The sequence below is a fragment of the Tetrahymena thermophila genome (assembly GCF_000189635.1).
Source record: "Tetrahymena thermophila SB210 genomic scaffold scf_8254777, whole genome shotgun sequence".
NCBI classification, from domain to species: Eukaryota; Ciliophora; class Oligohymenophorea; order Hymenostomatida; family Tetrahymenidae; genus Tetrahymena; species Tetrahymena thermophila.
This window is the reverse complement of record NW_002476535.1, coordinates 140516-167251: the sequence shown is the minus strand read 5'-3', so window position 1 is coordinate 167251 and position 26736 is coordinate 140516. Positions and strand designations below refer to the sequence as shown.

General features: G+C 20.9%; 7 protein-coding genes across 7 annotated transcripts; 4 read left to right on the top strand and 3 right to left on the bottom strand. All coding sequences in view use genetic code 6, as the record gives it.

Moving 5' to 3' along the window:
- Nucleotides 1–1133: 1133 nt before the first annotated feature.
- Nucleotides 1134–2375, top strand: TTHERM_00373720 (hypothetical protein; the record flags this gene model as incomplete). Its single annotated transcript, XM_001009601.2, has 1 exon — nt 1134–2375. The coding sequence occupies one exon, from the start codon at nt 1134–1136 to the stop codon at nt 2373–2375; it is 1242 nt and encodes a 413-aa protein (XP_001009601.2).
- A 1010-nt stretch (nt 2376–3385) lies between these two features.
- Nucleotides 3386–4084, top strand: TTHERM_00373730 (transmembrane protein; the record flags this gene model as incomplete). The annotated part of the gene is made up of 1 exon (XM_001009602.1): nt 3386–4084. One exon carries the CDS (start codon nt 3386–3388, stop codon nt 4082–4084), a length of 699 nt encoding a protein of 232 aa, XP_001009602.1.
- A 3177-nt stretch (nt 4085–7261) lies between these two features.
- Nucleotides 7262–7672, bottom strand: TTHERM_000373729 (transmembrane protein, putative; the record flags this gene model as incomplete). The annotated part of the gene is made up of 1 exon (XM_012795990.1): nt 7262–7672. One exon carries the CDS (start codon nt 7670–7672, stop codon nt 7262–7264), a length of 411 nt encoding a protein of 136 aa, XP_012651444.1.
- Nucleotides 7673–9253: 1581 nt separating this feature from the next.
- TTHERM_00373760 (tRNA(his) guanylyltransferase, putative) lies at nt 9254–10335 on the bottom strand (the record flags this gene model as incomplete). Its single annotated transcript, XM_001009604.1, has 3 exons — nt 9254–9659; nt 9715–10056; nt 10115–10335. 3 exons carry the CDS (start codon nt 10333–10335, stop codon nt 9254–9256), a joined length of 969 nt encoding a protein of 322 aa, XP_001009604.1.
- A 4593-nt stretch (nt 10336–14928) lies between these two features.
- TTHERM_00373770 (transmembrane protein, putative) lies at nt 14929–15348 on the top strand (the record flags this gene model as incomplete). The annotated part of the gene is made up of 1 exon (XM_001009605.3): nt 14929–15348. The coding sequence occupies one exon, from the start codon at nt 14929–14931 to the stop codon at nt 15346–15348; it is 420 nt and encodes a 139-aa protein (XP_001009605.1).
- Nucleotides 15349–16454: 1106 nt separating this feature from the next.
- Nucleotides 16455–22464, bottom strand: TTHERM_00373780 (ATPase, histidine kinase-, DNA gyrase B; the record flags this gene model as incomplete). Its single annotated transcript, XM_001009606.3, has 6 exons — nt 16455–16576; nt 16638–16842; nt 17031–17827; nt 17883–18062; nt 18130–18757; nt 19087–22464. The coding sequence occupies 6 exons, from the start codon at nt 22462–22464 to the stop codon at nt 16455–16457; spliced, it is 5310 nt and encodes a 1769-aa protein (XP_001009606.3).
- A 1851-nt stretch (nt 22465–24315) lies between these two features.
- On the top strand, nt 24316–26086 carry TTHERM_00373790 (transmembrane protein, putative; the record flags this gene model as incomplete). Its single annotated transcript, XM_001009607.3, has 7 exons — nt 24316–24556; nt 24614–24827; nt 24881–25081; nt 25136–25253; nt 25635–25726; nt 25790–26004; nt 26067–26086. 7 exons carry the CDS (start codon nt 24316–24318, stop codon nt 26084–26086), a joined length of 1101 nt encoding a protein of 366 aa, XP_001009607.3.
- Between the last annotated feature and the right edge of the window lie 650 nt (nt 26087–26736).

Genomic DNA, 26736 nt, shown 5'->3' with positions numbered 1-26736 from the left:
AAAGAGACTATATAAATGAGTGCCTATAGTACTAAATATGTTGATGACATGATCGAAATAAATGAAAATGAAATTGATCATTTAAAGCAAAAAATTAATTAAACTATGAGCAACTTTGATGAAAAGATTCATCTGCTATAAAAAAAAAATGAAATTAATATAGCAGAAAACTTTAAAGATATTATTATTTCCCTTTCGTTAGAGCTTGAGAAGGTATATTTAAAAAATAGTTTTAATGACATTTGTAATTCATTACATGTATTGTTAAATTATAGATGACCAAATTAGTAGATTCGTTCACTAATGGTTAAGGATTAACCACATAAAATCAGCTTAAGACAAGTATTTAGATAATAAAAGAGTATAAAGATGAATATCAAAAGGTTTATGACGCATTTCTTAAAGTGAGTAGAGAAAACAAATAATGGAACATCAAGTAAATAGGAGAAATATTTTTATAAAGCATAAGCTTACTAATCGAATTAAGATATAATTTAGATTTTAACCAAATCAAAAATATTTTTAATATCATAAATTATTTACACTAGCTTTTTAGGTAAATATACAACTTCAGTGTTAAAATGAATCTTTAACTTTAGATAAGTCATTTAACTTTTGTTAAAAGAGTAAGATAATAGTAGAATAAATAGAAGCTATTCGTTAAAAAAAATAAACTTCATTTCAACTAATAAAAAATTGATTTATTTCAACATGAAATTCAAAAAAGATATTAGATTTTTATTAATAATTGCAACAAATTTAATAGGAAAATTAAATATTTTTATTTATGATTTAGTTAAAATAAAGATTAATTGATAATCTAGTTTTATAAAAAATAAATTTAATAAATTTAATTTAATTTTTTAGAACTATTTTAAGAATAAATAAAAAAAGCAATTTTAAAGATTAAATAAAATTTTTAATGTATAAAATTTACAAAAGTTTTTTTATGAAATTGATTTTAGTGTTTTATATAAAGAGTCCATACATTGAGAGATAGAGTAAGGGAATTAGAATTGATTACAAGCAAACAAGAGCAATATATTGACTTTTTCAAAAAAAAGTATAGTATTAACATAGATAATGAACTAGCTAAACTTTAACAGATCGAAAAAGAGAAAAATATTACACTTATGGAAGATATCAAAGTTTATTTAAATAAAAATAATGGCTAAGATAACGAACCTTCAACTTACTAAAAGTTTATAAAAAATTTTATTTTCGATAAATACACTTTCACTATTCTCGATCTTTTTTTAGAAACTGATAAACTTATTTAAAATTTAAAGAAGCAATATTAATTTTAATCACCTTCTGCAGAAAAAACATAACAAAACTTAAATAAAAATAAGCTAATAGGATAGTAAAGAGAGTAAAGAGCTGAAAATTATTACTATCAATTATTTGTTAAGTGTGTTAATGAACTTAAAAATAGTTAGGTATGTTAGCAAGCACCTCAAAAGTAAGATTAAACAAATTAAGTAGTTGAAAAAATTTTACTCAGAAATACCATGCTTTAAATTGATCCAGAAGAGCTTCTAAAACTCTTTCTAAATGATAATAATGTGTAATAATTGATTAGAAAACATATATTTAGCAGGTAATCGCAGCTACATTAGATTTCAAATAATAGTAGCATTCTAAATTAAACATACAATTCAAATAGTAATAACCTTTTCCTAAACATTAACTCACCAAACAATACCATAAATAATAAAAATAATCTTCAATATAATATCAATAATATACAAAGTATGGATGATTTTTAATAGCCCTAGACTACTAATGCTAATTCTAGTCGTTACAAGCACTAAAGTCGGAGATAAAACATAGACTACTTCTCTACTTAATATAGAAGGATATCAGCTTTTTCTAAACCAGAGTCACCAGTAGTGTCTAAAGATAGATCTTTAGTCGGTTCAGGTGGTTAGCTTCCAAGCCCAATACAAACTCCAAGTCTTTAAAATAAAGTTAGGGTTTCATCTGAGTTAGGAAATAGGGAATATTAATAACAATAAACTTTTAGGACTAGTATAAAATCAAAAACAAAGACTCCTCAGCATTTGTAAAATAACTTGAGCATTAATACTTAAGACGAAAGTTTTGACGTTAATTAAAATGGTTAACTATCTAACCATATGACATATAATTAAGGTCTTAACAGCTCAAGGCAGTAATAATAAAGCTCATCTAATTAGTAATCTATAAGGGAAATAGAAATAATAAATAACTATTTAAGTTCTTTAAATCCAAGATGGAAACATAATCCAACAAGTAACGAGAAACTTAAATCATAAACATAGCAAACTAGATTTTTCTAAACACAAAACCAAAGATTTTCTCCAACAAAACAAATGAATTTCAATAATTTTTGAATTTTTTATATTTAATTTCTACTCAATTTATAAAATGTATGTATGTATTCTATAAAATAATTAATTCTTTTCTACAAATTAAATAAAAACCAAAAAATTTCATTTTTTTTTATATAAAATAAAAAAATTTATTATGACTTAATAAATAACTTAATATCAATTTAAAGTATTTCAATCTAATTGTTTAAATTAAAATAAGTTTTAAAAGTTGTAAAAATAAAAATTATCTTTTAAACTTCTAAATACACCATTAATTAGATTACCATAATTACTTTTTTATAGCCCTCCTAAAAATTAAGCCCATTTCTAATGAAGCTCCTTACTTCAGAAAATATTAATATTAGGTCTTAAAGTAAAAAAATCATTAAATTATGAGAACTGACAGTATATTAAAGTACTTATAATAAATTTTTCTAAATTTCTGTAGTAAAATAGATAAAAAAAAATTTTGATATTTTTTATATTTTTTGGATACTGCTTATCAAAAAAGTGTAATTAAAGATTTTTTAATTAAACACTCAAAATAAATAAATAAATTAAGAAATTTAGTTATGTAGTAAATTTGTAATTATGAATGCAACTAATGGTAAAATTCAAAATTTATATTACATATTTTTAATTTATTTACGCAATCGATAATGATTGTTACGTATTTGATTCCAAGAAATATAGCATTTCAAATACATATTAAAAACCAAATAAACTCCTTTTTGATGAAAGTATGTAAAAAATAAATAGTCGAATATTAATGAATGCTCTGCTTTGTTTAAAATCCATGATACTTTAATAACGAACAAGCATATTAGATGTAATTTAATAGAATTAAAATATTCAAAATAAATTAGAAAGCAAAAACATTTTCATAAATCTTAGCAAGTAATCAATAGAATTGATTGATAAAAATAAACTAATCAATCAATTAAATATTGATTAAAGTAAATTAAATTGATAAAAACTAAAATTTTAACAATTAAAAGTCAGTCAGATTTATTTAAAGATCTTTTAAAAAAATGAACACAAATAATTGTGAATAACAATAATTTTTATAGGAAATACCTGAATGCTAGAAGGTGAAAGAAGAAGACTAACCCATTAAGTGCCATAAACTATGCAAGCATGATGGAAATTGCATTATTAACGCAGTAGGCGGCTTTATAAAATCATTAGGAATTGGACTAGGAGTAAAGACCATCACAAATATTCTATTCTTTTTGCTTTCAAAGAAAAAGAGTCTACAAACTTTTAAAGCACTATTTCTTACAACATAAAATATTTAGCTACCCTTATTCCTAGCTACAATGACAGGGACTATGAGGGGAGCTATTTGTATACTCCGCTATTTACGTAAAAAGGAAGATGGATACAACGCATTTATCAGCGGGTTTATAGCAGGTTTTTTATCCTTATAAATGATTGAAAAAAAAAGCTGGTATGTTTGGAAAATGTTCTTTTTCTCTAGGTGCATTGATGGCATTTATAACCATTACTGCAATAACGGCACAATTAAAAAGAAAGTTATCCACTATTCTTATGGTTACATGATTTCCTCCTTCCTTATTGCTTATTGCTACTTTTTAGAGCCTTTCTTACTCAACAAGTCTTTAGTAAAACTTTATAATAATTTTGCTTAACTAGGATAAAACGAAAAGCTATGGCATTGGTGTTCAATTATTATGAATGCTAACCAAATTTCTAGCATAGGTTTGTGATTTGTATTTGCTTTTATTAAAAAAACCTTACATAAAAAGAAAAAAAACCTATGTGCAAATGATAAATAATAAAAAAATAACCAAAAATCTTAATAATCATTAGAGAGCAAAAATTAATGAATAGCCCTAAATCAAAAAATACATAATTTTTTTGCGCATTACTCTATTTAATTACTCACTAAAATCTATAAATCAAGATAAATATGTTTAATAAATAAATACCAGCATTTAAGCTTTTAAGTATTTGCAGGTAAAAATAGAAGGCTAAAATAGAAGTTACTCAATCGAATGTATTTAGTATAAAAATCTTAAATTTAATTACTTTGCAACATATCAATCAGTCATACATTTTTATTCACTTTTAGTTATAATTTATATTAAATAAATTTTCTCATTAAACCATTAAAATAAAACTTCTTATTTGTCAAAAACAAACTTTAACTTTTGCAGTTATTATTACTTTATCAAAAAATATATTTAATTTTTTTTTTTGGCTGTAATTTTTTATTCATTACATCTCAAGTTGTTTCTTTTTAAATTTTCTATTTCAAGCATAAAATTTGTAATTTTACAAATTCCCCTTTATTAAATTAAAGAATTTAATCTATTCCTTGAAATAATTCCTTTTGAATTATGATAATTTGCCATAAATTTTTTTATTAGCAAATTGAATTTGTTAAGGTTATAGAGTAAATAAATAAATTAACTGATATGTTTATTCGCTCTAAAAAATATTTATTCTACATGCTTTGTAAAAATTTATCTTATCAGATATTAAATACAATGATAACTTTTGCAGCTTCAAAAATATTAGATCAACTAAACTTATTTTACAAAAGCTTAATTCCAATTATTGTAAAATTTTATTAAATTCAACTTTCTTATTATCAGATATTTCTAGTTTTTAAAAGTAATTAAATAAATTTAGCCTTTATGAAGATTTAAAAAAATATAAAGCAAGATTACATTTTCTTTTTCTTCTACATAATTTCTTTTATTGTTTAAAAAATATATATAAATCTGCATCGATAAAACTAAGATAAAATATTTTTAAAAGCATGTTAATTCTATTTTGTGTTAATTATTTGTTAATTTTCTTTTGGTTGAATAAATTAAAAAAATAAATTTAACAAAAAAATAATTCCCCCACCGGGACTTGAACCCGGGTCTGAAGGGTGAAAACCTTCTATCCTAACCTGCTAGACTATAGGGGATTACATAATTAATTAAAAGATATCAAATTTTGTTTTCAAAAACCAATTTACTCAATACTTTAACTTTGTTAAGATAAACCAATATTTTTATTTTCAAAATAAACTTTGAATTTTCTATTATTAACTCAATATTTTATTTTTTAAATTAGAATAGAAATACTTAAATTTCTCAATAGTACTAAAAAAAACTATTAAAAAAGTTTTTATGATAACTAGAAATTATTACTTCTAGTATTTCAAATCATAGATTAGCTAGCTAGCAAAATTAGTCTAATAAAAAAATGTAAATTTATATTGAGAATATTACAATTTGAGAACTGATATAAATGAAATAATACTAAATAAAATTAGTTTGATGATATGTATCTTAAAGAATAATTAGTTACTTTATTTGTTCTTTTAAGATTTTCTTGATCAATTATATAAATTAAAATAAAAAAAAATCTTCTTTATTTGGTTACAAATCTTTTGTTCAATCAATTTGATAAACTTTTAAAAAATTTAATTAAAAATGTGATATTAATTATTTTGATTGCTTACAAATTTATCTTTAAATGGTTACTAAATTAATATATTTAAAGTTATTAGCATTTATTTTAACTTTATCTAATATGTAATACAAATAACTTTATATTTATTTTTGAAGGATCAGAATTATAATACAAAAATATTATAAAGTTAATATTAACTGTAACAGTATTTTATATTTATTAAGAGCTAAAATTAAATAGATAAAGTGTTGAAATAATCTTAGTGAGGTATTTTAAAGCACTATATTAGCACTAATTTTAGCTGATAGCTTAACTTATGTAAATTAATAATTTAGAATTATTAGTAAAAACTTCTATCTCAAACAAAAAATGATGTATATGATCTCATAAAATTTCAATGATATAGCATCTATTAGACAAATTTTCTCCCTTAATTCAAAAATGTAACTATTTATGTTAAGAAATACAAACAAAGGGTATTGCTAAGAAAAAATATAAACAAATAAAATTCTAAAATAGATTTTTACTATTTTGAATCCAAAATATTTCGTAATATTATTCAATTTATGGTTCAGAAAAAGCATCAACAAGAATACACAAATATTTTTTGATTCGAAGTTATTTGGTTGTCAAGTAAAATTTTTTTATTTTAATAAGTTGATAGAACAAACTTTTATTATACTTAAAATCCTTTCTTTTTGGATATTCGAGATAATAGATTACATTAATTTGATAATTGCATCAATCATAATAAATAAAGTAAAAAAAAAAAAACAATTATTAACAAACTAATAAATATTAATAATTAAGTCAATTCATTCATTCATTTCAAAATACTTCAAGCATTTTGGAATGCTCAAGCAATAAAAATGTATGAATAATGATTAGCATTTTATCTCTTCTGATATAAATGGTAATCTTTTGTCATCTTGTATCATTCAGTAGAATCGCTCTTAAATCTAAGAAATTAGATTAAACAGTGTTCGATAATTTAGAACCAATAGTAATCCATTCATTTAAAAACACACAATAGCACCTCAACCAAATTACAAAAAGTAAAATGAGACTCAGCATCAGAAGCAAAAACCATCTTTTTATTAAATTTAAAATAAATTTATAGATGCTGAAGAATCCTTTTGCTCAAGCCCTTTACAAAACAAATCAGCAAATATTAATGATATTTTCCTCTAATTAATGTCAAGTAGCATTGAATATCCAGATCAAATTAATGCTCGGGTTTTAGAACAATAAGTAATAATCAATAGAGACAATAGACTTAATTTGAATCTTAATTAATTGAATTATTCTAGTGATAGCTCTAGTGATACTGTAACAAGTAGCTGCATTTAATGGGAGCAGGTTATGCAAAATAGGAAGAATTTAATAAATGTTTTATAAGAAATTGTATTAGATTCAAATGATAATATATAACCAAATAACTAAAATAATAAATTAAATATTAGTAAAAGAGATCAAATAAATTCTTCCTTATGTAAATGTAAGCATAATTATGAAGCTAATTATGAATAAGAAATCCTCATCAAAGATATTAACCTCAAAGAAGATCTACCAAAAATAGAAGATAAATAAGAGGAATCCCTTAATATTTAGAAAATTTAAAAGAATGAATTTGATTTAGTTGATAATAAATCAGAACTTTAAGAAGTAGAAGACGAGTATTTCGATGAAAAGGAGAGTTTGTATTTTTTAAAGAAACAAAATAGATAATCCTTCTTTGGTTCGATATTAAGTAATAATCCTTAAAAAAACGTGTAAATAATAGCTACAAAAACAACGATGAATACCATAAATTTAAGTACTATGACCACTATCAACTAAACCTTTTCTCCATAAATAAATAAGAGAAATTCGAAGTGCACCATTACTCAATAAATTAATTTAAATTGATTAGATAGATAGATAGGTTTTAAGATAAAAACTCAAAACTTTATTATTTTCTACTAAAAATTGAAAATTTTTGCTAATCCTCTCTTAAAAAATTCAAGTTAATTTTTATGCGATAACATAATCTCTTTGTTATTTTCCCTAAAAAGTCTATAAAATAAAGCAAAAAACAAACGAGTTGAACTGTCAACAACATAAATGGTAGAATTTGCATATCAATTTTGATATGAAATTTCTTTCAAAAATAAATTTTAAATATCAATATTTAAAAATAAATAAATTCTATTAGAACAAATAAAATCTCTCCAAAGTCACATAAGTAAGACTTTCAAAATTTTGAAAATTTATTTTTTTCATTAGTAACCAAAATTAATTAATCAAAAAAATTTTAAATTAAAATATCTAAAATACTAAAAAAATCTCCTGACTATAAATTTCAGATTCAAGCTTTATTATCTTTACAAAAGGAAGAGCTATAAATCAGATTTAAATATCTAATCTTCAGGATACTATAAATATATAAAATATTATCAACAATATCTATTTTTCTCCATTTTCCCTAATTTACCAGCAAACAATTGTATTTCACAATAAATAATTATATGAGTAATAAATACCATTTTAATATTATAAATAATTATATAAAAATTCATTATGATTTATATATTATATTAAGCATTCTATCATTTTATAATTCAAAAAAAATCAAGTAACCAAATAAATAAAATTTCAAAATTCATTTCTAAATCATGTATTTTTCAAAGTGCATTTATTTATTTATTTTAAATAATTGGGGATCTATTAAAAAATATAATAATTAAAAGAAAAAGAAAAGTAAATTATTCAAATCGTATGACTATTAAGTTTTAAATATTTGAGAATATATGCGATATATTATTATTTTTCTACTTATTTGCAAAATTATTTATTTATTTATTTATTTTTATAAGTTCCTAAAATTATTTCAAGTGAAATTTATCATTTGAATTGGTCGTTAACTAAATAAATCTATACCATTTATTGTTATTTTTTTTTAATATTAAAGGTATTTAATATGTATTTTATTATCATTAAAAGCTAAAAAACAAATTTGTATTTACTTAACTTAATTTTTGTATTAAATATGCAACTGTTAGGAGTTGTAATGTAAAATTTTGGAATGATTAACCAAAATGAAATTAATTAACTTAGATTTAAAAAATAGTTTTATATCCTAATTAATATTTAGATTGTAAAACTTATTTTTTATTCCATTTTTCTTACAATTTTATTAAAAAACTCATAATAAAATTAGAAAAAATCTTAAAATTTTAATAATTTAATTTGGCAAAGAGAGCAAATGATTTGAATTCTGTAGTTTAACTCATTTTTTTAATTATTGATTTTTTGTAAAGGATTATATTTTTACGAAATTAGCTGTAAGTATTTTTAATTTTGAAAAGATAAGTAGATTAAAACAATTATTTTAAAACAAAAATCCTAAACATAATAAAATAAATTAATTTATATATTAAAATTTTTTATATAATTAGAAAGTAAGTAAATTAAAAGTTAGTTTTTCATTAAATATTTATTGTGTAAACTTCTTGTAACTTGAAAATAGAGTCATTTTCAAAATATTTTTAGTCAATGTATTTTTCAAAAAGTATGTTTTTAGTATCCTCGTTAAATTTATTTCCAGAGAAATTATAAGAAAAGGCAACTGTCTCAGTTCTATTAACCTTTTGATTTGAACTATCTTTCTTAAACTTTTAGTACTCTAGAGGTAGATCTATTTCAAATTATCTTTTCTTTATAAAAGTTCCATATTTGAAATGATTTGAGAAGTCTTTATTCCAATCTATATTTTTTTCTTCTAATAGTTTTTTTATTTTAGCTTGGGTATGAAGACCATCAGTTAATTTTACAGGAAAGTGAACATATGCAACCATACTTACAGAGTTTTTGATGCAATCGTAACAAGATCTATATTTTAATATTTATAATTTATAAATTTATTTTGATTAAAATAATAATATACCTCCAGTAAATATTGCTGTAAACTTCCTGTATTGAAGGAACGTTAAAAATACGACTATCAAAATAGCATTTTGGATTTTATAACTTAGTAATAGTTGATTCTTAATAATCCTCTAAATTAATAGTTTTGTCTTATATTCCTCTTTAAATTCCTCTTGTAAAATAGTTTGTAGCAAATGCTGAGCTTAGGGAAACAAGTTTCATGATTTGATTGGCATACGGATAGTCATTTAATTTTCCACTCTTATCAAAAGAAGGTAAGTATACTAAAGTTATTTCATCAGATTAAGTATAGCCAATATTAAAACTAAATTCAGATATTAAAGCTGCTGTTGTTTCAACCCTTCATTTTTAATTTATAAATTTATACTTGAATGTACTAATTAATAAATATATTTTACATTAATTTGTGTAACCATTCGTCATACGGCTTTTTAAGACCTTTAGTAAATTTAGAAAAAGAATGACCATCTATTCTCATAATTGCAGGTAGAGATGGATCAATTTTTGAACGCGCACTTAATTCATATTCTTTCATTCTATCTCCAATAGACTTTTTACTTTTATTATCATCACAAATTATTTCAGCTTCTTGTAATATTTCTTTATCTTCTTCAATCATATTTTAACCTATGTTTTTATAATCTATAATATATTTTTAATTAGTAATTCTTTTAATTTAATTTTAATTTTTTTTTTTTTTAGGAACAAGCTTTTTGATAAATTACTAAAGCTCATAGACACTTTAATAAAATTTAATATTATTGTGGCGAGTAGAGGTATTATTAACTAAATTAATCTATTCTGAGGTACTGTTTTAAAAACATAGAAACAATAATAACAAATGTTTAAAAAAATAAAGAAACTGAAAAAAAAAAGAATTATAATGCTATTTCAAATTAAGTTTTATGTTAAAATTAAATAGCTCTTATAGTTTCATTTTTTTGTAAATACTTACAAAGCAACCAAGCAAAAATATAACTTACAATTAGGTTTGCTGCAAATAAAAATATAATTTTTTTTCACAAGAAAAAACTACTAAACTGGTATAATTTACGTTTTTATCCTTTTAATTGTTTTAAATATTTTTAGATGTGATACTAAAAACATAGACACAATTACACTTAAAAAAACTCTTATTTGAAATCTCATTTTTAGATTTTTTTTATTAAATAAAAAATCATCATATATAGAATAATAATCTTATTATTAATTAAATTTTACTCATAAATTATTTTTAAAAATTTGCTTATTTTTGGTTTTTAGAGGTAAAGTAGCCAAATAACTTAAAATCATAGTAATTTACATTCAATTAGATTTATTAGAATTATAAATATTTATGCTCACTACTATTTTAGAAAACCAAACTTTTACATAGAATGACATGAAGTAAATACTGATAGTAGAGAGCAATAAAAATATTAAATTTATTTTTTTATTTAAATTTTAGAAAATATAAGTAATTTATTATTACCATTTGTTGATTTTTTTAAAAAATATTAAGAATGAATAGATTTAACTTTCATAAAATACTTTAAAAAATCGTATTCTTAATTTTAAAAAGATATAAAGAAAGATTTATTATCCAAAAAGAATCATCTATAGAATCTTATATTTGCTTATTCCCTAAAATTAAACAAATAATAATATAGTTATTAGTTTTTGTTTTGTTATATAAATAAATATGTATGAATTATTTTAATCAATATAAATATCTAATATACTAAAGAGAAAAGTGAAAAGTTGAAGAAAAAAAGTAAAAAATATCTTATTTATAATTTTTTTCATATTATTAATAAAAAATAAAGTTTGTTTTATGAATAATTATTATTTTTAAATACAAATTGAATATTTTTTTTTAATTTTGATTAATCATTAAATGAAAAAAATTAATTTAAATATCGAAATAATTAAATTTTAGATCTTCATATTTATTTATTAATCAAAGAGTTAACAATTAAAACAAAAAAAATTTTATTTTATAATTTTAAGAATTTAAAAAAAATAATGTTAAATGTGATATAGTTCATTTCTAAAAAATTTTAGAAGAAAAGAAGATAGAGTTCATAGTAAATTTCTTTATTAAAATTTTTTTTCTAATAAACAATAAACTAACTTTTAATTTATTTTTTTATAAAAATTTTATTAAAAGCAGTTATTAAAAATAAATTCAAAATTTAGATTTTTATTGATTAACATAAGTTAAAAATAAAAAAAATGAATGATAATATTTCAACTTTTTATTTTAATAATTTTTTTTCTATTAATACTTTTATATTATTATTATAAATTTAATATCAAAATGTTTAATTCTAACTAGATTAGACTTTAAAATTTATTGATTCTTCTAAGAATAATTTTTCATAGCTTAATAAGATTTTTGTAAAGAATTTAAAGTCTATTTTTATTAAAATTGTAGAAATTAATATTTTCATATACATTAATTTATCTAGAATATTTTTCACATTGAAAATTAATTATTTTGTTAATGTGTTAAAAATTTAATACAGTAACCTGAATGTTTTTTGTGTCTTTTTGATGTAATTTGTAATTAATAAGGACTATTTTATTCTATTTATTATATTCCTTTCTAATAAAGATGATTTATTAAATAAGCGTATAAAAGTGCTAGGTAAAATAACTAGCAAAAATATGTTGAAAGTTTTAATCTAACATTACCATTCATGAATTTTATTTTTTCAAATAATGTTTGCATTCATTATACTTGATTAACATTAAGAGTTTTAAGGTTTTCTTCAGATATTTAAAAATTTAAAAGATATATGTATAAAATATGAAAGAGGAATGGGATTAAATTTACAGATTAATACATAAGGCAAACAATTGTTAAAAATTATTGAATTGTATGGTTTTTTAGATTTTGATAATAAAAAAGATATGATACAAGACGAAGGTAAAGCAACTTTGTAAATTAAGAAGAAATTAATAACCATTTTACTAATAATTATGTATTTTTCAAAAAAAATCAAAACAATAAGATTTAGTTTGTTTCCCCCTCTTAAAAAAATAGATTCTAATTCTTACAGATTATAACTTATAATAAAGAATAAAGAAAAGATCATTTTCACAAATATTCGTAAATCCTTCCAAATCCACGTTTAATTTTTTAAAAGTATATAAGTGAGAAAAATATAATTTATTTTTTATTTATTCTCTCATAGATGCCTTCTATTTTCTCTTGAATAATTAATTATTTGTTTGTTTTGCATTACACTTTTTTCTGTGCTTCTTTAGATATTTTATTTTTAATGAATATTTTTAAACTCATTTTTTACAATAAAAACACAAATGCTGTATTTATACTAGTTAGAGCTATTTCTTTTAGATAATAAAATTTTTATATTTATTTAGTAAATCTAAAGATATTTTATTTTTACTTATTATCATTAAAATTGTCTTACTTAAAAAAGTTCACTAAAATTTTTAATGAAAATATGTTTATTTTTTAATAGTATTTTTCTTAATATTTGGAATGTTAAACACTACTTTAAAATAATAAATATGTTACAGAAATTATAAAATGAGATATTTAATTAGACTGGAGTAGGTTTTATTTAAAAATATTATCTTAAAAATTAAAAATGCAAATCTAATTATTGTTGATCGACAGGGAGCAGCAATCAATTAAAGAAATTTTTATTGAAAATTTAAATAAGACAAAGCCAAAACAAAAATTGATTAAATTAAAAACAATAAAAGTTTTTTTGACAAAATATTTTTTAACCAAACAGTAAAATAATAATTGATTGGTATTTTTTCATTTATTTGTTTAGGTTTATGAGTTGAGTTAGTAAAATTTTTATCATATAATAATGCTATAGAACAAATCATTAAAATAGATCGATGAATTTGTAAATATTTGCTTAATTGAATTTATGATTAATTTACACTTTTAAAATATTAATTAAAAGTGATGCTTTAGATAAATTTAGAATATTTTAAATAGGTTATTATTATAAATCTTTATCCCTAATTTTATTATAGGTGTTGGCATAGATTAATATTATAAATCATTAAATTAAATTTATTTATGACGAAATGTATTTATTAATTTTCCACTATATTTAATTTACACATCTAAAGTTATTCTTAGTATATATTTTATTGCATATTGAATTCAATTAAGGCACTGGTTAATATTGACTTATTTGGTTTCTTTATTTTATTTTTTATTAATTTACAGATTAATTGTTATTAATTATAACTTACATTCCTTTTATTCACTTGAATTAATTTAATTTACACTGTCTTCACAATGCTTTAATTTATTTAGTAAAATTATTTGTCCATACGAATTTATTTTCCAAAAATAAATCAATTTGAGTTAAAATTATATTTTTTTCTTCTTCTTAATTTTTTTTTAATCACAGAAAGAAGGATTTTCTGTCAAAAAAAAGATTTGATTAAGAATTCTAAAAAATTGGAGAATATTATTAAACTAGCATAAAAAATAATTATAAGTTCTTCAATATATAAAATTATTCTTTTTTTAATTGTAAAACCATTTTAAAATGACTTTTTATTTTTTTGATAAAATAAACCTGTGTTTACAGATTACTTTCTTAAGAATTATTTGATGGATTCAGATATAAAAGTATATTAAGGTTGTGAGCTAAGAATAAAATTTAGCTAAATTTACTTATAGAAATCTAAAAAATGTCTAAATTAAAGTAATTTTGCTAAAATTATGTTAAACTTAAAGTACTAATAAGTGGTGAAAACTTTAATTTTGTTTAAACATTTTGTCAAATTCGCGCCATATTTTTATATCCACAAAATAAATATATTGTTTATAGCTTTTTTAGCTTAATAGTAAGAAACAAAGAAGCTTTAATACAAATAAAATTGAAATGTTTTCAAAGATGTAATTTGATGTAAGTAAAATTTATTTTGCCCACAAACTTATAAATTATAGTTCATAGTAAGGATTTATTTATTGCAGTAATCAACTATATTTATTTTTAATTAACAAGATAACTAATGATTAATGATATTATTTACAGAACTCTTAAAATCCAAACGTTTATGTACTAAATTTTGTGGATTTTAATAATTGTTAAATTAAAACATTAGATTGTAACAAATTTTAGTTTACGCTATTTCTTTTTCTTTAGTTTTTATAAATTCGTATCTCAAGTTGATCTTAAACATATAAATAATTAAAAAAAAAAAAATTTAGAAAAATAGATAAATAATGAGAAAGATTGCTATCCTCTTAATTGCCTGCACTGTCATTTGCGCTGCTAGCCCTTTATCCAACTTCATCAATGGTTTGTTAGGATTGGCTGGAACTGGTAATACTCAAACTGTTCTTGCTTCCTGCTTCGATGACTCTACTGGTATGAGAGATAACGACCTCTATGCTGGTGACTACTATGCTGAACTCTCTGTTGATTATAGAAGCAAGGACTTCAAGGCTCTTGGTGGACTTCCTTTTGGCTACAAGCTTAGAATTTCTTACAATGGTAACTCTATCATTGCTTCTAAGGGAGATGTTGGTGCTGGCGGTCCTAACCACCCTAAGATTGATATTCACAAGAGAGCTGCTCAAGATTTGGGTATCGGTAACTGCGATGGTTTCCTTGATAACGTCTAAATTGAATTCCTTGGTTGAGAAAACAATCACTAAATCAAGATTGATTATCTTTTATATAAAATAACATAATAAAGTGTTTGTAAGCTAAATGTTTACGTATTTTATATTTATAAAAAATAATATAATAAATTTAACAATTTTTAACCATTAATTTTCTTTTTAGTAATTTCATTAAAATTTAAATAGAAATATAGCTAATTAAATCCAAACTTAAATATTTTTAGCACTTAGTTTTTTTGCAATTAAAAAACTAATAAATCGCCCATATTGATTGCTTGAATACTTTAGAAAATTAATTTTAGTATTTTATGGTGATACTTATTATTTTTGTGTACAATATAATTAATCAAAATTTTGAATTAAATGATTATTATAAATATTAATTTATTGGCTAGAATTTGCTTATGTTTTGTTACACTTTTGTATTTTATAACAAAATAATTTAAAAATAGGATATAATTTATTTATTGATTAATAAAAAATAAATAACTTCAATCCAAATAGCAAAAATATAAGCTACATAAATCAATTTTAATAAAAATTTTGAAATATAAAATTAAATTTACAAATTTCATAAAACATTTTAAATAAAAAAATACAATAAATAATCTTTTATAAAAAGTCTTTAATTCTTTTAGTTTAAAAAAAGTAAATATTTTGTAAAATAAAAATAATATTGAAAATAAAATAATAATCATTTATTTTTTAAGCTAAAAAAAATTTTTATTTTATAAAGGATTTAAAAACTTTAAGTAAATATATTGAATTTGCACTCTTAATAAATAAATAATAAAAAATTCTGTCTTTTAAAATTTTAGCATAAAATTTGATGAAAAAAATTATTTGATTTTTTGAAGTGTTTTTAATAAGTTTTTAATAAAGCATGCATTTATTTAAATTTTGATTCTTAACTATAAAAAATAAATAAATAAATTAAATAGAAATAAAATTAAAAAATTAGTTTTTTTATTTACAAAAGTAGTAAAGGTTTTACTTAGATATATAAAATAAATAAGCTTTTTTATATTGTAAAATACAAATAATTCACTACAGATAGAAGAAATGGTAATATAATTAACTTAATATTTTATAAATATTAAAATAATTTAATTAACAAATTTAACTCATTTATTCAATAAATGGTTTTAAAGTATTTCAATTAGTTAATCTTTAATAATAGGTTTTGCTAAGTAATCATCAAATCCATTAGCTAAGCACTTCTAAATAGTAGCTTCATCTATGAATCCTATTATTTTTAATTTTTTTGAAATTAAAAACTTTATATTTATATATATTGATTGATTTACCTGTACATGCTATAATCACTGGCTATGGTAATTAAAGTGATTCATAAATTTATTAAATGTTGTTTGCTGTCTAAATTCCACACGCAGTACCTAAATTTAAATCCATAAATATCATTTTATATACTTTACAAGATTCGCATTTTTCATTTTCAATTTTATCTCTAACTTTTTTTTCAGAACCAGGTCCATTTGTGCTAGTATCAGCCTTTTATTAAAAAAATTCAAATAAATAACATCAAATTTAATTTATTTAAACATAAAATTTATTTTAATAAGTTTTTTTATGAAAGGATTATGCCAATAAACAGTATATTTTTGTAGAAATAATTGAGCAAAGTTTATCTTTAGCATTATTTTGAATGAAATTTATATTATAAGTATTAAATAAGATACCTCAATTGAGAATGTTTTGAGGTATTTATCAAGGATATAGATGTTAAAATCACTGTCATCAACTATAAGAACTTCTTTAACATTCGAACATTAACATATAGAAGCTTATTATCGTTTGTGAGAATTAACGAAGTCTTCTACCTTTTGCTTTTGCTTAGATGGTAGCAAGTCTTACTGTAAAAATAATGTTTACTACCTAAGCAATATTCCTTGAGTAAAGAATGAAGATGAATTTTGTATTTTTTTAACTTTAGAAATTTTCACTTTTGATATTTCTTTATCAAGATGCGTAATTGGAGAATCTATATTATTGTCTTATTAAATGGAAGCTTTTTTAATGCAACTTATAAAATTTTAATTTGATTTTTAACTCTCATTTTAATAATTGATATTATTCTAATTTTTTTAATCTATTTTTTAGATGTTATTTTCATTAATTTATTAAGTTAAACCCTAAGTGAATGTTTTTAACTTATCAAAATTACATTCTTAAGTACTATCGATTGAATTATTTGACATAAAATTTTAATTAAATTTTGTAAGTTTTATAGAATTCATTATATAAGGAACAGGAATAGCTTCTAAAGAATTGAAGTCGTTTTCTTCACAATTTACTGGGGTAGAGTTTCTGTTTGTGTCTGAGTTTTCAATTATCTTCAAACTGAGTTTCCTATAGCTTGGCAAATTGTTATACTAATTAAAAGAATTAGTCTTCCTTAGTTTATTAAAAGGAGATAACTATTCTTTTTCATTACTACTTTAATCTAGTATGAAAAAGAAAAATTTTGTGCCATGTCCTAATTTTAAATAAAAATCAAATTTAAATAATATTAATTTATCTTTTTTATTTACCAAGTTTAGATTCTACTTAAAGTCCTAGATTTTCACTAGGAGAGAGCTACTTAGCAAGAATATTAGATATCATTAATCCTAATCCAACTCCTTGAGGGTTAAGATTTTATTTAAATTCTTAATCTACTTTTCCAAAAGTTTTGAATAAATTTTTTTATCCTTCTTCTGTAATACCGATACCTATGATAAAATATAAAGTAAATTAATTGATTAATATGCTTCTTTTTAATAATGATAATGCTAATACCTGAGTCTTAAACTGTTACTTTGTAGAGATAAGGAGATTGTTTTTCTAATGATAGCAAAATATCTCCTTATTCAGTAAATTTAACAGCATTCCCAAGTAGGTTAGTTATTATTTGTTGTATTCTATTTGGATCAGATTTAATTTCTTCAGGAATTTCGTTTTAATTAATGATATTCAAAATAAAATTTAACTATCTTATTTTAATTTAGGCTTTCATCATCTAAAATATGTTTTCAAATAGCTTCTTGATATTAAATGATACATTTGTTAACTTAAAAGTTCCAGCCTGAATTTAAGAAAAATCAAGAAAATCGTTTAGAAGGTTAAGAAGAATTTAACTTGAATATAAAGTAGGATTTATATATTCTTATATTAATGTTTCATCTTAATAAATGTCTCTTGTTAGCTGCATCATACTTATTATACAGTTTAGAGGCTATCTTAATTCATGGCTTACATTTCTTAACATAATTTATTTCCTTTCATTAATATCCTTTAAAACTTTTATTTGGTTAAAATGAGTCACATCGCGGATAGTAACAATAACTCCTTCAGTAAATCCTAAGTAGCATGGAATGAATTAAATCTCAAAAATTTATACGTCTTCAATACTTTCTTATTTATATTGCTTTTATTTATTAAATTAATTAACAAATTTAAAATAGATTTGATTAAAAAACACATTTAAAGAAAAATTTTAAATTTAAAATTATGAAAATTTTATATTAAAATCATTTAAAAAAGTAGAAGTTCATCTATTGTGGTTTGACCATCCAATAAAATTAATAAAATTGGAAAAATTAAATGAAAAAGAAGTAAATAAAAATAAAATATTCTTTAATTAAAGTTTTAACTTTAAAAATAAAAATTTAATCGATTAATTAAAATATGGGTAAGAGGATATTTTTTTTAAATCAAATGGTGTTTCTTAAATAAAAGTTTCAAAAAAATATTTACATTTTGGGAGCGATAAAAAAGAGAGGTAAATTTATTTTAGTTAATTATACCATATTGCTTGTAAGAAGAAGCTTATGTTTAAAAAGTCTGAATTATTTATTCAAATTGCTCTCGAAATGACTTGCAGCGAATGATATTATCTGCCTGTTAAAGTTATTCTTTTTCTTTCATATAGTACATTTCTTTTTCTCTATGTTAGTGCTGCTCTTTATCTTTGAATAAATCTAATTTTAGGAAATAATTACTTTGGCTAAGCTTATTATTTGGAAAAATAGATGCACTAGAATTAGGATGAGTTCCAAAACTATAGATAGGCAAGTTATGATTTGAACTCTGATTTATGTTGTTACTTGTTTATTATTAAAGAAACGTCTAAGTATTTTAATTAACTTAGTATTGTAAATTATTATTTGAAGATAATTCTCGTAATATTTTTTGATTTAAGTTGATGTTTTAATTAGAAAAACTTTAGCCTATATTAATATTTTTGAGGCTTGATTTGCTTTAGTATTTTTATTAAGATTAAAATGGATGTACACCTTATGTGGTTTGGTTTTATGCTTACAGCTGATTATATTGTAGATAATTTTATTGGTCTTAAATAGTTTACAGATTAATTGAGTTAGTTAGTTGGACTTTATTAAAATTTTGATTAAAATTTTTCATTTTTGTTTCTGTCTAGTTTTGCTATTTCTGGGATATGATTTCATCTAAATAGTGTTTATAATTTTCTAATGTTTCAATGCTCTTCAACTAAACTAGCTCATTGAAGAGAGAGTGACTATTTGATTTTGGGAAAAGGTATTAAATGTATATATTAGCAAAATGAATATTCTGGTTTTTATCTATAAGAATCACTCCTTCCTCAGGCAGGTATTTGAGTATGTTTTTATATAACTTTGTTTTTTATTTATTCGCATAGGAATAACTTGTTGTTTAATTTCGTTAGAATGTTAATTGCGGTAAGGTTAATCTGCTTATTTGTTCTGTTTTATACTCACTCGATTTACCCTTTTTTGAATTATACAATTTTTTAGCTTAGATCTTGCTGGAAGAACAATTCACTTATGGTCCATAAGCTTGATCTTATGCCTTATTTTTATAATTATCTTCTTTTAATAGTTAAATATTTTTCATTTAATCTTTATTTTCTTCATGTTATATTTAAGGAATTTCCTAATTTAAATTAAAGACTTCATCCATCGTTTTCCAACTTTTATTATAATTTTTATTAGAAGCTAACTTATTAGTGTCATCTGAATTAACTGTCAGAGAGATACTTAAATTGAAAGTGTTTTATACAGATTCTGCTTGAAGCTATGGAGAGTAATATCTAAATGGTCTCTTTTTATATTTATTTTTTTCTTTTTGATATTTTTAAAACTAATTATATCTATACTAAGGGATGCAAATTGTATTAGATCGATTGAATGCTTATTAATTAGGATTTACTTTTTTAAAAAAGTGTTTAATCGTTTCATCTTCTTAAGAGACTTTTTCCTCAATATGAGATTAATCTTGCAACCTTTTAAAAATTGAGAAATTTCTATGGATTTAGCTTTGAATAGCTGACTCTGAGGTTAGCATTGAATTTGCAGCTTATTAGCTTGTGTTATTACTATTACTACTTTTTTGCAATTCATTCGCTGAGGAAATATCTCCTCTACTAAGTGGTGAATTGCAATAGTTAATACTGGATATTTCTTGTTGAATTCTGCCATCACTTTATAAATCTTCATTTCCATATTATCCTTTACCCTCTTTTTGTATTTGTTCATCTACCTATCCTAAGCATTTTTTGTAACTCTATTTACTTTATATATAATTTGACTTTTTGTTATTTGTTTCTTTACTATTTTGATAGTTCTTTTATCGATCATTAAAGTTTTAACTTTAGTAAGGTATTTAAATATGTGCGCTTTAACTTTATTTGCTGAATTCTATTTCATTAAGTTTTATGGGATTTTAAATTTATTAATTTTCTGTGTTTTACTCATAATTTATTTTCTAATCTAAATTGGTGTTATACTGATAGAAAATATTGTATTCTTGTTTATTTTTTTGTTAATATTCATTATCATTTTATTAGTTTGGCTTGAGCTAAAATTTTTATGGTGAATCACAAAAATCATTTTCAGCAAATTCATCTTAAAATTAGTTTTATTGATTCTATTTATTGATTTCAAACTTTTTAAATTTTTAATTTTCTCCACCAAGCAATTTTCTGCTTTGCTCATTTTAAGCAATCAGATTAGGAGAATTTATTATGTGAGGTGATTTTAAATTAATTTTGATTTCCGTTGGTATAGAAGTGTTTGATAAAAATTATTATCTTTTGCTATAGCAATTAAGACTACAAGAATAGCTATTGAATTCAGTAGAAATTACAGCACTTTCATAGTAATAAATTGCCTGAATGATAAATATTAAGAAATAATAGTAGAATGAAATTGTAGTATTTTTTAAAATAAGCACAAAATTTATAATTTAGATGCCTAATAAAAGAAGCATTTTCAAACTTATGAAACTCAAGAAGTAAGAACATATATAGTAATATAGAAGTATTATTTCAATCATATACGTTTCTAATTAGAAATTTATTTAAGAATCCCAGCTATTATTTCTACTTATATTTATTATGTTTTATTGTACAGATTTAGAGTAGCAATAAAAGAGGAATATGCTCATTGAAAGTATTATAGTTTGAGGCATAGCTTTTCTCAGAAAAACTTATTGATTACAGCATTACTATTTACTTCTATTTAAATCTTGGATTGGGCTATCGCCGCAGTCCTTAATATGAAACATAATAAAACTTATTAACATAAATAAGGATAGAAGTGTAATGATGCATACTCTTAAATATAAGTTATCCAAAAATTCATCATCATTAAATAACAATTTTAAAATATTTGCGATGATTAAAGAAACTAGCATAAAAATTAATAAAAACTTATTTCTCCAATAAGGCTACAACATTTGTTTATCTATATTCTCAAATTCGATCACATTAAGTAATTTGCTAAAAAAATTTTTATTTGATTCACATATATAGTCTCCACCTAAATTCTCATTGCTATATTATTATTTTAAAGGCATCTCTGTTGGTGAATTAAGAGTGTAGTTATTAGAAGGCTAAACAGGGCTTTATAACGTATGAATATTTTATGGAATGCTTTAATTCTTATTTTGTTGCTAATTAAAAGTACAATCCTTCAAAATGGATGCATAGTAATTGTTATTTTTAAAACCATCTTAATCATGTTCAACCAAGTCTGAGTTCAATTTCAAAAATTCGTAGGTACTTAAATAGTTTTTTTTACTTTTGTCACTCTCTTTGAGTCTTTTAGTTGGTTAATCTGCAAAATCTACTTTCATTTCTTATTGATTATATTACCTTAATTACTATATTATTATAAATATTAAGAATCACTCAGCTTTTAATTTATTTTACTATCAAGAAATAGTAAACCTCAATCTTCTTAATAAACATAATTAATTACTCTTTGTTATTTACAATTTAATCTTGATATTAAGGGTTTTATGATCAATTATTGATATAAATTATGATAATTCTTATTTCTCAAGAAAGTATATTACATTAGTAAACGATTGATGATCTAAAAATTGTATTAATTATTAATTAACTTATTGATTTAACTTAACTTTTATTTCATACTATTTTATGATGTAGTGTAGCTAAATCATTTTTTTTTTTTACAAAAATATTTGATGCACTTATAAATCAGATTTTAAGTTTTTTTCAAGCAAAAAATATTTTTAAAAATATAAAAAACTAGTGTTTAATATAATATATAAAATTTTACTTATTTGAATATCTTAATAAATTGAAATACTTCACATCTATCTATAAGATTATATTCAAAATTAGTAGTTAATTGCTCAAAAAAACTAATAAAAAGAATTTTGTTTGAATTCATCAATAAAAATTAATTAATCAATAATTCATCCATTAAATTTAATCCATAAAATACTAATTATTTATTATTCATCTATATATAATTTTCATGGTTATAAATAACTAAATTATTATTAATTAATTTTTAAATATTTAAATCTTTTATTCAGCTAAACAAAGAAATGATTTTAAGCTTCAAAAAAAATAAATTTATTTTATTAAAATTTAAAAGTTATAAGTGGTATAATAGAATTAAAAAATAATTAAATAATACCTTAATTTTTAGCAAAAATCAAAAAACTAAATAAAATAATAAGAAATACATTATAAATAATAATGAGTTATCAAACATAAAATCAAACAAAATAATCTTTAAATATTGAAAATTCTTAAACCCCTTTTTTAATTATCTACTCAAAATACCAAGTGAAGAATTTAATTAATTATTTAAATAATTTACCAAGTATTATAACTTTTGAAGAGGTAAGTAAGCATGGTTATTAATTAGATATTTTATTTTAATTAACCTTTATTTGTAAACAAACTCTTTATTTTTTGTGACTTTTTAGGTTCTTTAAAAGAAATTAAAAATTTGATATTTTTTCTTAATTAATATTGTAACATCAAGAATATTCAAAAATCCTTCTTATTTTTGAAAATGGATGTTAGTTAATTTTTACTGGATGGATGTTTATAGTTGAAGATCTAGGATAATATATTTTTTCTTAAAAAACTATGAAATTTATAAGAGAAAATAAATTCTTATTTACATATTAATAACAATAAAATTAATTTAAACAAGATTATAACAATATACTAGTGTTCAACATTTCTAATACTTAAAGATTAATAGAATTAATAAATATTAGTAAATATGTCAATTATTTTTTGATACGTTTGAACATTTGTTACAATTAATAGTTGAAAAAAAAGAAAGAAAAATATTATCTTACGAATAAACTCATCTCAAGAACATATGATGTTTTAATTAGTAAATATCTTTATGTAAGATAATTTATTGATTAAATTTTTATTACATAAAAAATCAAAATTGACGATTTATTTCATTTAGCACTCTAATAATGACTTATTCATATTAAATTTTAAGATTGAATGACGATTGTTTGACTTTTTTATTAAAATATAAATATATCCATTAATTATAGTGATAACAAATTATACTTAATAATAATAACAAATAATACTAAGATCCAAATAATATTTTTTAAAAAAAGTTAATATTAATTGCAAAGTATCATATTAGATATTTAGTTTTCAAATATATTAATATTGTATTAGATAAGCTTTGTATGGATTAATACGGTGCTTGTATTGATGAAGATACATATAAATTAATTTATGGCGATTTAGAAGGAGCCAATTATTATGCTCATATATTTTGCTTGATATAAGTAATCGTTTTTGGTGTAGTTTTATTATGGCTGATTTACAGATTAATTTAGATATTTATTTGGTGCAAATAAAATATGGAGAATATTTTCTTAAATAAATTTGTACACATTCATTCATGTCTGATAGCCTGTCATCTACGTAAATGATTTTTGAAAGCTTTCTTTACATTAACTTTTCATTTAATATTAATAATAGTTTTAATCATTATAGAATTACTATTCTACACAAATTATTCACAAATTAGCAATTTTAAAGAAAAAAATGATAACTCACTATGTTGTCAATATTAAGATTGTGATAAAATATATATTGGTGGAGATTTTTACAAATTTGCATCTACTTAAGACCTACTCTACTACTTTTTATTCTTCTTTTTTTGTTTTAGTATAGTATTAGCTTGCATTTATTGGTAAATTAATCTTTAAAAGAATCACTTACTCATGAATTTAAAAAATTAAATAGGTTTAATATTATTTTTAATATATCTAATATCTTAATTCTTGTGCAAATCTTGCTTGGAAGCTTAATTTTTGTGTTTGCTTTTATCTATAAAATTTTAATGGATTCTGCAATGCAAGCACTTTATAACGAGCCAGATAAAAATAATAATAATTCGAATAGTGATATATTTAAAACATTAGTAGAAATTAATTATTACTTTTAGTAAATAAAATTATTTTCTCAATCAATCTAAAATTTAATCTTTTTATTCTTAAGTCATTGTACAATAATAGGAATAGTATTTTTAATAGGGATTTTCTTTGTTGGAAGTATTATCAAAATTAGGAAAAATCTTGAAAAGATATATATGATATCACATAAGTACAAAATTAAGGTATTTTATTTTTAAATTTATAATATATTTTGGCAAATTTTATTCATACGAGCTTCATTATTAATGAATTAATCATGAAACTACTTGAAATATAGTGCAACCATTCAGGTTTCGGTACATTTTACTAGTAAGCACTCTATATGTTGGGTTAAATTTTTTAGTTTAAAAGGCTAATTTCTAACTATTTTGGGTACTATTATTATATATCACACATTTCAAAAATTTTTCTATATTGTGTCAGTTTTTTCGGTTACAAGATGCCCAATATAAGCAAGTGTTACTGCGAATAACTTAATTTTACATGCATGATAATTAGCAAAAACAATGATTTTAAATAATAAATAAATAAAATACATTATAAAAAATTTTATTTTAAAATAGCTAATATCAGAAAATGTTTCAATTGCTATTATCACTTTAACAAAGCTTATTTACCATTTTCTTTGCTTGTTTATTAAAGGATATACTGGCTAGTAAATAAATATTCTTTTAAAAGTCAATTCATTTATTATAATTATTATTAATTTTTTTAATAGATCAGTACTGAGCTACTTTTCAGGATTTGAAAACATTATCTGTTATGGTTTGAATGGCTATTTTTTATCAAAGCTTTTCTTCCCAACAAGATAAATGAAAATAGATGCTCTTAATACATTTGAGTAAAACATGGAATAAGATGATGAGCATTAATACATTTAAGAAGGTGGTAATGCTAAAAAGTCAGACGAAATAAGTTTCATTAATTAAAAAGGTAATATTTTCTACTTTTTTCACAAAAATTTTTTTTAAGAATCTATTTATTCTATTTATTAGGAGATATAAAATAAGAATGATTAATCAATAAATAAATCAATCAAATTAGCAAGAATCAACAAATTAACAAACTAATGACAGAAAATATATAAAAACTAAATTTAAGTTATTCCTATTATTCATATTTAAATTCTTTGTATCAAATTATTTTATTTTAAATAAAATCTATAAATTTTGCATTAAAAATATCTATATTAAATATAATAATCTAACCTAATACAACTTATATTAAGGTAAATAATAGGCTAGTTTATCTAATATTCAGTTGGTAACTTTTAAGTGTTTGATAATCCTTTTTAAAAAAAACTTTAAGAAACTTACCAAATCAATTAATTCTATAAAAATATATTTTTCTTGAAAGCTAGATGCTTTTTAAAGTAAAATATTATTAAAAGTTTTAACCAAAGAAAAAATCAAATTTAAATGATAGCCTGTTGAATTTATAAAGTAATTAAATATCTGTAAATTTAATAATAAAAACCTTTTTCTATAAGATAAGATATTTTAAAAATATTATGTTTGATTATTATTTTACTACAACTGATGAATTTAAATTCCAAAATCAAAAATCTACTTACTCAATTACAAAATATTCCCTTGGATTTATTTTATATTAAATATTTAATTTAATCAATAAACAAGATAAATAATTGAAAATTTAATTTAAATA